General features: G+C 44.3%; 1 protein-coding gene across 1 annotated transcript in view; it reads left to right on the forward strand.

Moving 5' to 3' along the window:
- The window catches only part of MPP4 (MAGUK p55 scaffold protein 4), a 56,470-nt gene that overhangs the window by 37,579 nt on the left and 3,778 nt on the right, over positions 1-15,113 (forward strand). Inside the window, 1 exon segment of the mRNA XM_061607509.1 lies at positions 12,255-12,334. Within this exon segment, the coding sequence (XP_061463493.1) occupies positions 12,255-12,334 (80 nt within the window).

A 15,113-nucleotide genomic window follows, 5' to 3' on the forward strand; every position in this document is an offset into this window, starting at 1 on the left:
AGCAAACTTTTCTTTAGATGTCTAGGATGAAATCTGTTTTAGGCAAAAAAAGGATTAGCATCAGTTGCTTTCCTGAACACATCAGTATTAATGGACTTTCCATTTTTCAAAATGATGACTTCCAAACAATATATTTTGCACTTACTGTAACTGATGTCAAATTTGATGTTGTCAGATTGACTAAAAATGAAATATCTGAATTCTAGTAAATGCTAGTAATGGTATCAGGCTAACTATTAATGTAATCTCTGAATGCTAGTTAAGGTCCCTTCCCAATCATAAAAATGTCAGCTAAATATCTCTTATAAGTTTCAATATATTTGAGAAACTCATTGTTATTATTCAGAATATACATTAATTCAAACCAATCCAGGAATAGACACACATGTTTAGGAATAAATTTACAACCGTAGCTGTGCCAAATGTCTGACAATTACTGGTCCTGAAACTGGGGAGAAATGTCTTTAATGTCAGTTCAGCAAAGGAACATGCTAAAGCTCATAGACAGACATAAGGGATCCTCTCTCATTTCATATGGATTCTGTCACCTCCATAGTCTGTCCTTGTGGTATGTTGGTATACGACACTACGTTGTTGGTTGCCAGCCATGATTCTTCTTCCCCCAAAACTAATGGATTTTGACAATTCAGAGTTTTCCAGCTGATAGGGCTGGCGCTCCTGTCAAAACCCTGGTCGAGCTGTGGAATACAGAAATGAGCCGAGCGATTGACATGAGCGCCCTCTCCTGTGTAGAGCTCGTATGGCTCCATGGTATACCCCAGAGTTGAGAGCGATGAAACAATATCGGAGACGGCTTGAGTGCAGATGAAGACGAACTCCTAGTGGATGCAATTATACACTGGTAAGTGCCTATGGTAAGCTGTATTAAGGGGCAGTAAGGGCAGCAAAAAAACAATATTTTGCTGCCACTATCAAATCATCAATCTGCTGCCCAGCAGAGCTCTTCAGAATTATCCGGGTGCTATTACACTCTGGCCCCAGGGACATGGTGGAACCATCTGAGGCCTGCTGTAATGAATTTGCTAGGCACTTCCAGGATAAAATCTTTAGCATCCGCCAGGACTTAGACTCCAGTGTTATAGCAGGCGAATCAAGCAAGGTATCCAGAGCACAGCCTTGTCCCGATTTCTTGGATGAGTTTCAGTTGGTGCAGCTTGAGGACGTTGACAAGGTGCTTGGACAGGTTCGTGCAACCACTTCTGTGCTGGATCCTTGCCCTTCTTGGCTAATAAAAGCCAGCAGGGATGGAACAGCCGGCTGGGCCAGGGAGGTGATATGCCTCTCTGCGAGAGGGGGTGGTCCCTGGCTGCCTGAAAGAGGCGGTAGTGAGACCACTCCTGAAGAAACCCTCCCTGGACCCAGAAAATCTTAGTAACTATAGGCCGGTAGCAAATGTTCCATTCCTGGGGAAGGTCCTTGAATGAGTGGTTGCGGGCCAGCTCCAGACACTCTTGGATGAGACCGATTATCTGGATCCATTTCAGTCGGGTTTCAGGCCTCGTTTTGGCACAGAAACAGCCTTGGTTGCCCTGTATGATGACCTATGTCAGGAGAGAGACAGGGGGAGTGTGACTCTGTTGATTCTCCTTGATCTGTCAGCGGCTTTCGATACCATCGACCCTGGTATCCTTCTGGGGAGACTAGCTGAGTTGGGAGTGGGAGGTACTGCATTGCGGTGGTTCCATTCCTACTTGGCAGGTCGCCTCCAGAAGGTGGTGCTTGGGGAGCATTGCTCGGCACCCTGAACTCTCCAGTAGAGGGTTCCGCAGGGGTCAGTTCTGTCCCCCATGCTGTTCAACATCTACATGAAACCGTTGGGTGCGGTCATCCAGAGCTGATGACACACAGCTCTATTTCTCCTTTTCATCTTCTTCAGGTAAGGCTGTCAATGTGCTGAACTGGTGCCTGGCTGCGACAATGAACTGGATGAGGGCTAAAAAACTGAGGCTCAATCCAGACAAGACTGAGATGCCGCTAGTGGGTGGTTCTTCTGACCAGATAGTGAATGTCCAATCTGTCCTGGATGGGGTTGCACTCCCCCTGAAGGAGCAGGTTTGTAGCTTGGGGGTTCTCCTAGAATCATCTCTGTGACTTGAGGCTCAGGTAGCCTCAGTAGCATGGAGTGCCTTCTACCAACTTCGGTTGGTGGCCCAACTACATCCCTATCTGGACAGAGATAACCTGGCCTCAGTTGTCCATGCTCTGGTAACCTCTAAATTAGATTATTGCAATGCACTCTATGTGGGGCTGCCTTTGAAGACGGTTCGGAAACTGCAGCTTGTGCAAAATGCAGCGGCCTGGTTGGTAACAGGGACCAGACAGTCCGAACATTTTAAACCGATTCTGGCCCGCTTGCACTGGCTGCCTTTATGTTTCCAAGCTCGATTCAAGGTGCTGGTTTTGACCCTATAAAGTCTTATATGGCTTGGGACCACAATACCTGATGGAATGCCTCTCCCGATACGAACCCACCCGTACACTACGTTCAAGATCAAAGGCCCTCCTCCGAGTGCCTACTCCGAGGGAAGCTCGGAGAATGGCAACAAGGGAGAGGGCCTTCTCAGTGGTGGCCCCCAAATTATGGAATGATTTTGCTGACGAGGTGCGCCTGGTGCCAACACTGTTATCTTTTTGGCGCCAGGTCAAGACTTTCCTCTTCTCCCAGGCATTTTAGCATGAGTTTTATATTGTTTTAAATTTTTAAATTGTGTTTTAAATTGTTTTTTCAAAAGATGTATTTTAAATTGTATTTGTTTTTAGTTACTGTAAACCACCGAAAGAGCTTCGGCTATGGGCAGTATACAAGTATAATAAATAAATAAATAAATAAGCTATTATTTTCTGGGGGAAATCCAAACTTCCAGGGATGGATCCTGGCAGAATCTGCAGCACCTCTGGGTTGGTCACTGCCTCCTCCTCCTCCTGCTGTATCACATTTGGTCCGGCTTTGGCTCCAGATTGTTCGCAGCTTTGAAAACCTAGAACAGAACAGAACAAGGAAAAGTTGAGCAATGGGGCTTGCAGTACCCTCTATCTCTATGTGCCTACACTGAGTTTGTCCATGTAAAGTCTCAAGGCTTTACATGAATGCATTGCCCTAAGCAAATAACAATGGGTATCTTGTCAAGAGAGTGCCTGACTGTCTTGATCAGGAGGAGCCAAGATGGTGCCCTCCAAATGTTGTTGAAGTCAAGTACTTAATTGCAGGGCGTGTGGCTATCTGTCTGGAAGGCTGTAGATGTACATCACGGATCCTGTGCTTGAGCAGATGTTGGACTAGATGACCAGCAAGGTCTCTTCCAACTCTATGATTCTGCTATGGTAGTTCTGCTGCTCAGATTCCTACTCTTTACAGTTGCTTGCTGTTATCCAGCAGCTAGTGGTTTCACAAACTGGACATGTTCTCTGTTATGTACTACTTGTGTTGTGTTTATTTCTCTTCTTGCTAATGAAACACTGTGGATGGTTCGTATTCTAGACTTACTTATTATGAGTTTGTCCTTCTAATATTGGACAAAAGACAGTGCAAACTGCCAAGTACCTAAGATAGAGACAGAGCTTCAGGATAAAGGCCATGTGACCAAATGGGCAGTGGGGACCTTATGCCAAAACTTAGGTTTTGGTATCTAGTGAGCCCTGTTTCACTGGCCTAAAAGCAGTGCCCAGTTGCGAGGAATGGTCTGTTGTGCGCTCCTTTTCCTAGAGTATAAGTGGCATCTTCTGCCCCTTCCTTCCCTCTGACACATCTTTGGCTGGAATGATGAAGATACCCACTATGTTTTAATAAAGCATTTAAACTATTCGTAATCTTCGTCTTTTTAAATATGATTCTGCTTTGGTGGGGAACAAGGAACCCCTCCAAGGCTACTAGAGATGAACCAGAAGGCAGGAGCTGCTACTTAAATCTCTCTCTCTCTTTCTCACCCCCTTTCTTGCTCGCTCAGTCACTTATTGGCTCTCTTTCGAAGAAGATAGACTCTCACTCTCCACTAGCCATGAAGCTCAGTAGAGAAATGCTCTCCCAAAGCACCTCTGCCCAGTTGAAGGGGGAGTGTCACATTGGAAGGCGTGTCACAAGGACGTGTCATAATGAGCTTCGCAAACCAGCAACCAAAGGCAATGACCAAGCAAGCCACCAGGGGGACTTTTTCTCTGGGGTGGCATTTGTTTGTGTGGCTTTTCCACTATATGAAGCCTTTTTTTGGTATTATATTCACTAATAGGCAAAAAAACTTGTGGTTTAAGAATGTAACTATAGACAGCAGATATTGCTATCAAACTTTAAAAAGCAGCAAAATTGGGCAGCTATAGTGAATGCACCAGGGCAGCAGGAGACCTGACCTCCTCTCTGAGATGTTGTACTGCCCTACAAATTTGTAAAAATACCAACACAATTTGGGTTGGTCTTTCACAGTCCAATCCGCTTCCTGTGTAGCTTGGAAGAATTTGGTAACATGTGCCTCTGAGCATATGGTGAGCAGTGGCAACATGACTGTCTAAAGTGAAATAAAGGTCTGGTGTTGGTGTGGCCCCGATTAGGCAAGTCCAGCATCTGTGAGTTTGCCTTTGGGAACACTGACAGTTGGTTCTTTCTGAGCATGCCCCAGCTTATCATTGACTTCAGTGCTAAATTTCTTAAATTAATTAAAAATCAGCCAGGCATTTTTTTAACTTTTACACTGCAGAAGATGAAGGTCAGAGTATGAGGCAAGGCCAGTAATAGGATTACAGGTACTCTGTGAACATGGCTGATTTTTCATTGATTTCAACAAATTATGAGAACACTGACAGCAAAAAGTCCAACAAGGGTCTGTTTTTCCCCCCATCTCTTTTTACACTTTGAACTCTCGATTCTCTCTGACTGTTTTGTGTATCGCCATGAAAATTTAGAGGGTTCTTAAGCAAGTTTAGACTATACAGTTTGTAAGGTTTCATTTTGAAATGAACTTATGGGAAGAGTCGGAATGGCTTTGGGGGTTTTTTCAATTCAACATTGCAGAATGCGAAAATATACAGCCACTCTTGTGGCTGTATAATACATGTTGCTTTAAATTCACTCTTGATTTGTACATGTACCGACTATTGAATAACTCTTTCTATTTGTCTATTTTCTTGGTTTTCCAACCACACTCATTTTCCCATCACTTCTACCAAATCTCACAGGGATTCAATAAACCCAAAAGGAGCCATTTCTCTGCTTTTCAGTGTTATGGTATTGCTATGCAGGTTACTCAAAACACAAAAATGTCCTCTCCGGTGTGCCTCTTCAGGAATGGTGGTTATCTCGCTGCATCCGGGATGGGGGGCAAGAAAACTACATTGTGCATTATAGACATGAAAGAGGTGTAGAAAATGATGCATGGTGCGGAGAAAATTGAAAGAGAAAATTTCTCCATCACAATACTGTTGGATGAACTTGGAGCCATCCAATGAAGCTGAATGTTGGAAGCTTCAGAACAGACAATAGAAAATACTTTTTCACACAGCTTTTCTGTGGTGGCCCCCGAACTGTGGAACAGCCTACCTGAGGAGATACGCCTGGCGCCTTCGGTACTTTCTTTTAGGCGCCAGGTTAAGACCTGGCTATACTCCCAGGCATTTTAATGTTCAATGTGTTTCATTTAATGTTTTTCGTTTAACTTGTTGCTGATTTTATTGTAATTTTATTGTAATATTGTATTTTAATCTTGTTTTGTTCACCGCACGGAGAGCTACTCGCTATGGGCGGTTTAAAAATGAAATAAAATAAATAAATAAAATAAATAATTATGAAATGATGGAATTTGCTCTTACAAGAGGTAGTGATGGCCACCAACTTGGATGGCTTTAAAAGAGGATTAAACGCATTTTTGGAAGATTATGCAATCAATGGCTGCTAGTCATGATGGGATTTTGTTCTGCCTCCACTGTGAGAGGCGGTATGTATCTGAATACCAGTTCCTGGAAATCATGAGTGGGGAGAGTGCTTTCAGGAAATGCTGGAAGAAAGTTCTTATCATACAGCAAACTCAAACAACACGCTGTGTGTGCCAAAAATGTAGCTTGACTGGCATCACATTGTTAATAAGGGCCTGTTTACATGCCAAGAAAATGCGCATCTGGCGCAAAATGCAGATCCTTTTAATTTGGACCATTTACTTGACGTTTTTCCCAACCCGCGTGCATACTACTGCTTTTGCCTTTAACTCCGGATTAAATGGATGCAATAAAAACCAGCATTTACTTTTAAAATCTGCTTCTGCTCCTACCGTGTATTACCTTTAAAGCACCTTTTTTTGGCTGCACAGTTTCTTCAGCATTAGATCCTCCCTTGTCGCCGCACCTTTAACTGTCCCTGGGCATCATTTTGTTTCCGGCCCTTGACGAAGCAACTTCCGGTTGCTCTCACCTTCAGTCAAGCTCTGAGAGAGAGAGAAGGCAGGGCTTCCATTAGTGCAGAACAGTCAAATCGGAGACCTCATTCCAGGGAAGATCAACCTGTGAAGCCCAGGCTCTGAAAGCAGGCGCTGGACTTTTGTGAGCCAAGAGGCACTGCAACACGCACACAGGCACACACGCACGTCTGCATGTGCCGGACCCCTCTGGCGATTTCTCTGGGTCCTGCCTGCCTGCGCTTCCTCCTCCCCTGCCCCCCGTGATCTGCTCTCTCCTCCGGAGCTCTGAAGACAGAGAGAAAAAAACTGTGGGCTGCAGGCTTGCTTGGGCTGGCTCCTTTACTGGCTGCCTCCGTTTCCTAGAGTGGGGTTGAGAGCCGGGGCGAAAGCATGCGTGTGTCTTTGCCCTTGCATTTTCAGGGATGCTGGAGCCCTGGGCTGTGCGCCTTCCTTTCTCCTGCTTTCCCCCAATACATTTCCTCCCCTGTGTGTGTGTGTGGAGGATCTCTTCAGCCTCTTTTGAATCAACTAGCAGAGCCTCTCTCTGCTGCAGAGAATTGCATTGTACGACTGCAATCGCCATGCACACTTTGGCAAAGAGCCCCATTCAGCATTTCTGAATTAATATGCTTCATATGCTATCGTTGCTGGACTTTTCCAAGTTCTCACTGCTCACGTAAACTGCTCCTGTCTGAAGTTGTTGGGCAACAAAACAAAACAAAATAAGAAACCCTACTGGGGCCAGTGTCTGTGATTTTCTCTTCCCGTTCTTTCAAGCGCCTATTCCTTCGTTTAGGGAAACACCACCCCTTCCCCTCCTCCGCAGTTAACATGCTAATGTGTGGGCATGACAACAAGGAAACGCTGATAGCAATAAGTGCACACATGTGTGAATGCTACAAAGAATTTATTTGTAGCGAGGGAGGAAGTATGTAAACTGTCAAAATCAATCTGGATGAAAAACAGCATGTTTAAAGTGGATCTGGGGTCCCATGTAAACAAGCCCTCAGATTGATCGTTTCACAATGCCCCCCCTCCCTGGGCATATCACTGAGTTCCACTTGAAATGTTTTGAGATGGAGTGAATAAATATTTTATGCATTTTGTGTGGATAATCAGATAATCCAGGCACACAGGTTGTATGTAACACTGATGCCATTTTATAATTGTGCATTCCTTATAGGCAGTGATAAGATTTCCAGGAAAAGGGCATTCCCAACTTACCTTCCTTTATGTTTGTGATGCCCCTGTATTTATAATACTGTAAATATGGTAAGTGTAGGTTTATTAGAGTATATATGGTAAGTAGACTGAGTGAGAGGGGGAAATACATGGGCTGGAATGCTGGAGAATGTTGTATTATGATTGGCTGAGCGTTTGAGTGTCTAAAGGTATAAATGAGAGGATGACAGTTGAGAGTGAGTTCTGTTGGTTGATGAGGGAGGTTGGAGTTGGTTTTGTGGGTTGGATTGGATTTAGACGGGTAGTGAGGCAGGTTATTGATGGCTAGAAACAAAGAATAATGCATCTGATGAAACCATACGCTTATTAAACTATACCTTTAAGTAATCTTGTTATTCCTGTATATATAAATAAATATTTATTGGTTTATCAGAATGTCTGATCCTTGGCTGGGTTACACAGACCAGAAGGGTGGGCAGGGCATATACCAAGGTGGGGAAACAGTATCAATGGTGGCAGTGGTGAAGAGATAGTGTAACGTCATCAAGTATCCAGAGCAACCCAGGACTGTATTCTTTATATAGGCACAAAGATACAGGGGGGTTGTGGCCTGCAAGTGCACCCAGACACAAAGTAGCTATAAGCCAAGAGAAGACTAAGGCACAATCTCAAGGCAATATTGTTTTACAGGAAGGTCTGGTGGTGCTGCCTAGCAGTGGGATCTTGAGAGATCTTTGCTAGAGCCAGTGAGAGAACCATTTTGAGAGCAGGTGGTGGCCTGAGGTGGGATCCTGACAGATAGGGGCCTGACAAAGTGGTGAAAGCAGGGGCGAGCCTGACAATGCTCTCCAAAGCAGGAGTTTAATCTCTGCAGCCCCTTCCAGGATGCCTCTTTATGTCTGCATATCGTACTGGCTGACAACAACATGTTAGTTTCTGTGACTCTTTATCTGTAGTAGTTATCTTTATATACGTTCTACTTCTACTTTGATAGTCAACTGTATCTTTGGGGACATTGCCCTATATTATTTATCATGCATAGATGACTTGGGAGAACTCTCTCCTTTCATGTCAGATTTGGAAACTCTTGGAAGCAGCGCAAATGTCCCTTTCTAACTTCTCTGTGCTTCCAAAGAGACCACAAGGAGAGCCAGGGTCTTTCTCTCTCAGAATAAAATGAGACCTTTCCAGCCTTTGAACTCTCTGTGATGCATGGAGAATTCAAGGAAGAGAGGGGTGTCACTATGATGGGCAACCAGGGGTGGCAGATGCCTGAAAAATACTTATTATTATTATTATTATTATTTAAAAAATTATACCCTGCCTTTTGGCCAAAGGCCCTCAAGGCGGCTTACAAAGAAGAATAAACACAGGTATAAAAATACAATAAAAGCAATACAATTTACAAAAATTAAATTAAATAACTAACATTATCATTCTCAGCACCGCCAAGAAAGAGGAGGTGGTGTTAGCTGGGGCAGCAGCTCCCGAGAGGCAAAAGGGCGACAGGCATTTGTTACAGCAAAGCTGTTTGCCGTTTCAATGTTGTCTTACTCTCCATGTCCTCGGGCTCGCTCAGCTGCTGCTCCCCGGGCTTCTGCTGGCGGTGGTGATGGTTTATGTCAGGCGGTGGCGGCGGGAGCTTGGGCTCAGGGACCTGGGCCTTGCCTGGAGCAGGAGGAGGAGAAGGACATGACGGTGGCAGCCGGCAGCTGTTGTTGAGCGAGAGGCCCCATACAAGAGGCCCCGCGCCAGGCTGTTGTTGAGCAGGAGGCCCCGAGCCAAGAAGTGGCGGTGAGGACCTGGGCCTTGCCTGGAGCAGGAGGAGGATGCGGTGGTGGCGGCTGTTGTTGAGCAGGAGGCCCTGCACTGGGAAGCGGTGGCGAGGAGCACTCTTTCCCCCACACGCCAGTGCAACGGTGGGTGCGTTCCTGTCTCACAGGGTGGGGTGGAAGGACTGTCAGTTGGCGCTTTCCACGTGTTGTTGTTGTTGAGGTTTTGACTTTTGGTCACTGCTGGTCACATGGGGGTAACCAGGTTACTCCTGGGGACGTGACAGAGCAATTATCTTCTTTTTGCAGCTGCTACTTGGTGCTTGTAAGGTAGTTTTGCTATAGCTATGAGTACAACCTTATTTAGTGTTTCTAAGGCTGTGGGCACACAGCACACTAGTTGCTTCAAAAGCAGCCCAAATGGTTTTTCTGCCTGCTTTTTGAAGTGATTCTTCCCTCTGCTGGCCACACCTCCCTTCCCCACTGCTGACTTCAGACCTTTCAAGACCACCTATACAAAGTATTGGGCCAGTCACTCTCTCTGCCTGAGCCTACAGCAAAGCGTTTCCATTGGCCACACCTGGAAGACAAATGGGTTGATCTACCAATCGGTTGCAAAATATGCCTGAAGCTAAATTAAAAAAAAAAAAAGCACTGGAGTGGATCCAAGGGTTTTAGAATAAAAAAGGGTGGGGTTTGACTAGTATCGTTTGCCCCCGTTTTCAGAAAAGAGAGATGGAGACTCAATGGAACCAACAAAACAGTAAGTGTGTCTCTACCTAAGTGTGCATAGAATTGTAGGCTACCTTATGATGCAATAAGCCTGCCACAAAGTGTGCACTCTACAGGAAATCCTAGATTATACATTTCTGGTAGCTGGCCTTTTATGACAGGCCTCACTCCCAGTGGGGTTCATCAGGAGTAGAGGGGGAGGGATTATTTTCCCTGTTTGCCATGTCCCCACTCCACATCACACATCCCAGGAGTTTTTTTCCCACAGAGTTTCATATGCATGCTGGCTGCCTAGATGGAAACAAAACTGATGGCCCTTGTAGGTTTTCCCGCTAGTATCCTTAATTCTTCAGCAGGTCCCTGTAATTATCTCTCATTATGCATTCAGAATTGGTAGTATCAAAACAAGTCAAACAGAAAACTCTTTATCATCCTGCCACTGTAATTTTGAATTTTAAAAAAAATGAAGTATTGCCCTGGTTCACTCCTTTTGACAGATCAAAAAAGGTTGGTTTATGTGCCGCAGTGAAAACCAGATTTTGAGTCCATGGCATGCATTTTGAAATTGGATACACCAGGAAGTCCATTCTGGGTCAGTTTGTGTGATTGTTTGAGATGACAGTTACTGAGCAATAAGAACACTGTGTGATGAACTTGTCTCTATTGGAAAACAATTGTGTTCACCTTTTTAAAATAAAAAAGTACCATTTTTCATCACTGCTCTGTGATGGCTATCTCATATGACCCAGCTGTAACATCATAAGATATGGTTCATGTCTCCAAGCTCTCTTGAAAAAGAGAATACTGGCAGTAGCTGAGATCAAAAAGCTTTTGTGTGGAGTTCAATGTAGTGCAAAGTTTCTCGTTCCATCAGTGCAAGGGTTTCTCCTTGCACAATGCCCTGTATTGAGAGAGGGAGGGAAGTAAGCCAGCTAACCCAGCCCCTCTTTGGTACTTGCTGCTGCCACCAAGTGGATATTTTTATTCTGGCTGCCTCTACTAAACAGTCCTTTAATCTCTGGAATTTATTTACTAGCCCATACAACTCTCTGTACTGGGTAGTGTGGTAACTGGTAAGGCAATTAAGCATAGGGTGAATAACAAGTCCTCAAATTTAATTAAAAAGCAAATGTAGCTTTAACTAAATGTTTTATAATGAAACAATTTAAATAGTTATTGTAAATATATTATGGGGGGGAAATCCTTAAGCTTAAAACAGTTTGGATATAAGAACAAATAAAAATAACATTGGAAGATCCATCCAGTTAAACTTAGTCTAGGCTGTTTCCCTAGCCAAACTAAGACTGAGCAGTTAAGCAGTTTCTAGTGCCTTCAGCTGAACCGTTTCTGTCTCTGGAGTCTGGATCCCAGCCTCTTGACTTTTTTTTTCTCATTGAAGACTTTCCTCTTTCAACAAGCCTTTTAAGTTGAGACCTATCCCATTCTGCATCTGTGTCAGAATTGTTTAATATGTTTTTTAATAATGTTTTTAACCCTTTTTAGAGTTTGTTTTTAAAATGTTTTTATTGCTGTTTTGTTTTAATGTATTTTAAGATCTGTTTTTATGATGTTTTAAAGTTTTTTAATGCTTTGTTTGCTGCCTTGGGCTCCTGCTGGGAGGAAGGGGGGGATACGAATTAAATAAATAAATAAATAAATTTCAGGTTTTTCTTCTTTCTCCAACAGCGCTCTAACTCCAACTCAGCTTTATTTGCCCCTTCTACATATATACATTATTTCCACTCTGCCTTCCACCATCTTAGCCATTCAGAAGGCAGGAGAGTTCTATCTGAGTTTTGCTTTCCCATTGTGGGGGGCTTGTTTCTCTTCCTCCCCCAGGTAGTTGCTAGGTTTCATTTGCTCCGATTGCCCATTTCCTGATCTGAACTTTTGATCCTTCTCGTCAGAATAGCCTCTAAAACAAAAAGCAACTATTTAAAAATTTAAAACAGAAAATGGCTGAATCACAATGTTCCTTTACAGTCAGAAGTTCTGATGCACATCCAAATGCTTCCCACAAGGCCTTTTGGATGTTGGCCAGGGTTTTTGAGGCCAGGCAGGCAAATAAAGGGTTACATGGTTAGACTTTGCCAAAAAGTTGCATCCAAGTAATTATTTACAGATGAATTAAAATGCCTATAATAGGACTGCCATTTTTATTCTTTTTAAACAGATACAACTCGTGCTCAAAAAAGCTATGAAGAGAATGGTCGGGAGTATCACTATGTATCGAAGAAAACCTTTGAAAATATGGTATACAGTCACAGGTGGTTCTTAGATTTGCATGAACTACCCTTCTTTCCTTATGTTTCAAAGTAATGTGGTCAAGCAAACACCAAGACTGCCATTCAGTGGAATTAGGTATTGATTCCTGTCACAGATTTTCTGTTTGACACAGAAGAGCCATGCAATATGTACCCCTCGCAGCCTGGCTCTGCTAGTGCTTGCTTTAGTAAACATGTAAAGTGCCAAAGGAAATATGCAGAGCTTGGAAGTAACTTGTTAAAAATAACGAGTTACTTGTAATTCGTTCCTTTTTTGTGTAACGAATGGGTAACTTTGTTACATTTTGCTTGTAAGAGAACGAGTGGTAATTTTATTACTTTTTAGCTGTAACTATAACGTTTCCCGTGTTACATTTGGACGTTACGCGGGGGGGGGGGGGAACAGGGGCAGTCTGCTCCTGTGATTGGTGGAAAAAAGACATGTGCCTCGCACTAGGCTTCTGTCCAGTGTTGCTCTTCCCTCGTGCTCTGTATTAGGAGGCACGAGGGAGGAAGTGGAGAGCCAGATCGCGCCGGAGGGCAAGAAAGGAGAAGGCAGAAGCAGAAGAGCTGAGGTTAGTGATGATAGTGTGTGTGTGCGCGCGCTCCCACCGCTCGTCCTGCCGCCCCCTTCCCGCCTGTCGTTGCCTCTGCCGCCTGTCGCTGGCTCTCCCCACCGCCGCCTGTCGCTGGCTCTCCCTCACCGCCACCGCCTGTCGCTGGCTCTCCCTCACTGCCACCGCCTGTCGCTGGCTCTCCCTCACTGCCACCGCCTGTCGCTGGCTCTCCCCCTCCCCGCCGCCGCCTGTCGCTGGCTCTCCCCCTCCCCGCCGCCGCCTGTCGCTGGCTCTCCCCCTCTCCGCCGCCGCCTGTCGCTGGCTCTCCCCCCCCGCCGCCGCCTGTCGCTGGCTCTCCCCCCCCGCCGCCGCCTGTCGCTGGCTCTCCCCCCCCGCCGCCGCCTGTCGCTGGCTCTCCCCCCCCGCCGCTGCCTGTCGCTGGCTTTCCCTCCAAGCTCTTCCAAGCTCTGGAATAGTTGTTGATATGCCCCTTCTATAGAATTTATATGCTGGCACAGAAAGTTTCAGGATTGGGTCATAAATTTGAGGGCATTATTCTTAGGCCCTGAAAGCTTTCTGAGAGTCTGTATTATCCCTTTCTGTAATGTGGTAGATTGAAATAGTTTCAGATGTCTGTGTGGCAAGAGCTATGGGAGTTCAGAAAATTGCTGGCCAAGCTAAATTATCTTGGGATAAACATTATGGCAGCACTCCTATTGGGTTTGTCTGAAATTTTTCTTTCCTGAGATAAGTTTGTTAATTGTAGAACCCCCCCCTCCAAAAAAAAAACCCTATTATAAGCAGAGGGTTTTTTAAAGAGGAAAATTTGTCAGGGTGCAGAACTTTAGAAATAAATGGCTTTAATTTGTTTTCATACTGCTAAAGCTGTTGAAATAAAGCAAGTTGGGTGGCCATGAGAAGGACTAGCCATTCCAGTGTTGTGCTAAGGAAGAAACAGGATAAACATTATTTACCAAGCTTGGAAAGTGCTTCTTTTAAAACATCCTTTAAATGTAGGCAACTTTGGTAAAGTTGATAAAGTTCAAGATGTACAGATTGCTTTTCGTCTGTGTTATGTTGAGCTTTATTTTAATCATGGACCTTATTTTATTTTATGTTTCATTCTATTCAATTTATGAGTCTCCTTATTAAAAAAAGTCCTCCTTTAGAATCATGACCTGCCCTACCACTAGGCAGAGTGAGGCAGCCACCTTAGTTGGCAGGTGCTCAGCAGCAACAGTAGCAGCTATTCCTCCTGGCTATTCCTCTTGAGCCCACCCAGCCGTTCCTCTGTTGCCCCATAGCCTCTCCTGGGCCTGTAATCTGGTCTGCTGTGTCAGGTGTGGTAGAGGATGCTGTCCCTTTGCTATTATTGAAGTAAGATTCATCTGTCTGTCCAGTCAGATTCTGTACATGGAGTTGGGAAGGGGTGCCATTTTGTCCTTTGCCTAAGGCAGCAAAATGACTTGGGCCACCCCTCTTTAGAATATGACATTCAATTCTGGTTGCTCCATCTGAAAAATCACATAATACAGCCAAAGATGTTACAAGAAGTGTAGCTAAACCAACAAAAGGAATTATAAACAGCTGTGAGAGGAAAAGCTTAAACCTGTTGGATCTATAACTCCCGTGATACCTGTTGTCTGGGCTGATGGGTGTTGGAGTCCAACAACACCAGGAGGGCATCCCTTGGCAACCTCTGCTTTATTTGTTCTTCCATACTTATATCTTAAAGTCATGAGTAGAGAGAAGTAATGCCATGACTGGCTCCAGAGTAGCAGTCAATGAATTGGTGCTACTGTGATGTTCTAGTAAAATATGGCTCATCTATGATGAGCTACCACAGAGACAAAAAAAGAAAATAAGCAAAATGGGCAAGCATCCCATTTAGGTGTACTACTTAGACTACATATTAGTATTGCTGTCAAAGGAAAATCATCACAGCTGCTATTCCTTCTCTTTTTACCATATCACTTCTCAGTTTCAGACCCAAATGCCTCTAGGATGCTGCTCATGTTTGTTTGCTCTTTTTTATGAATGATGTCATTTCCAAAATCAATCCATCTTCAAACAGATAGAGCCACTTAATAATTTGTAAACATGAAGATAGCTAAATATGATTCAAAAATTTCCCTAGACTGGGAAATGTGTTTAAATCAAATGTAAGTGTTGACACTAGCTCTAAGACCCGTTTTTTTCTAAATGCATTCA

This window comes from Rhineura floridana, chromosome 2 (assembly GCF_030035675.1).
Source record: "Rhineura floridana isolate rRhiFlo1 chromosome 2, rRhiFlo1.hap2, whole genome shotgun sequence".
NCBI classification, from domain to species: domain Eukaryota; kingdom Metazoa; phylum Chordata; class Lepidosauria; order Squamata; family Rhineuridae; genus Rhineura; species Rhineura floridana.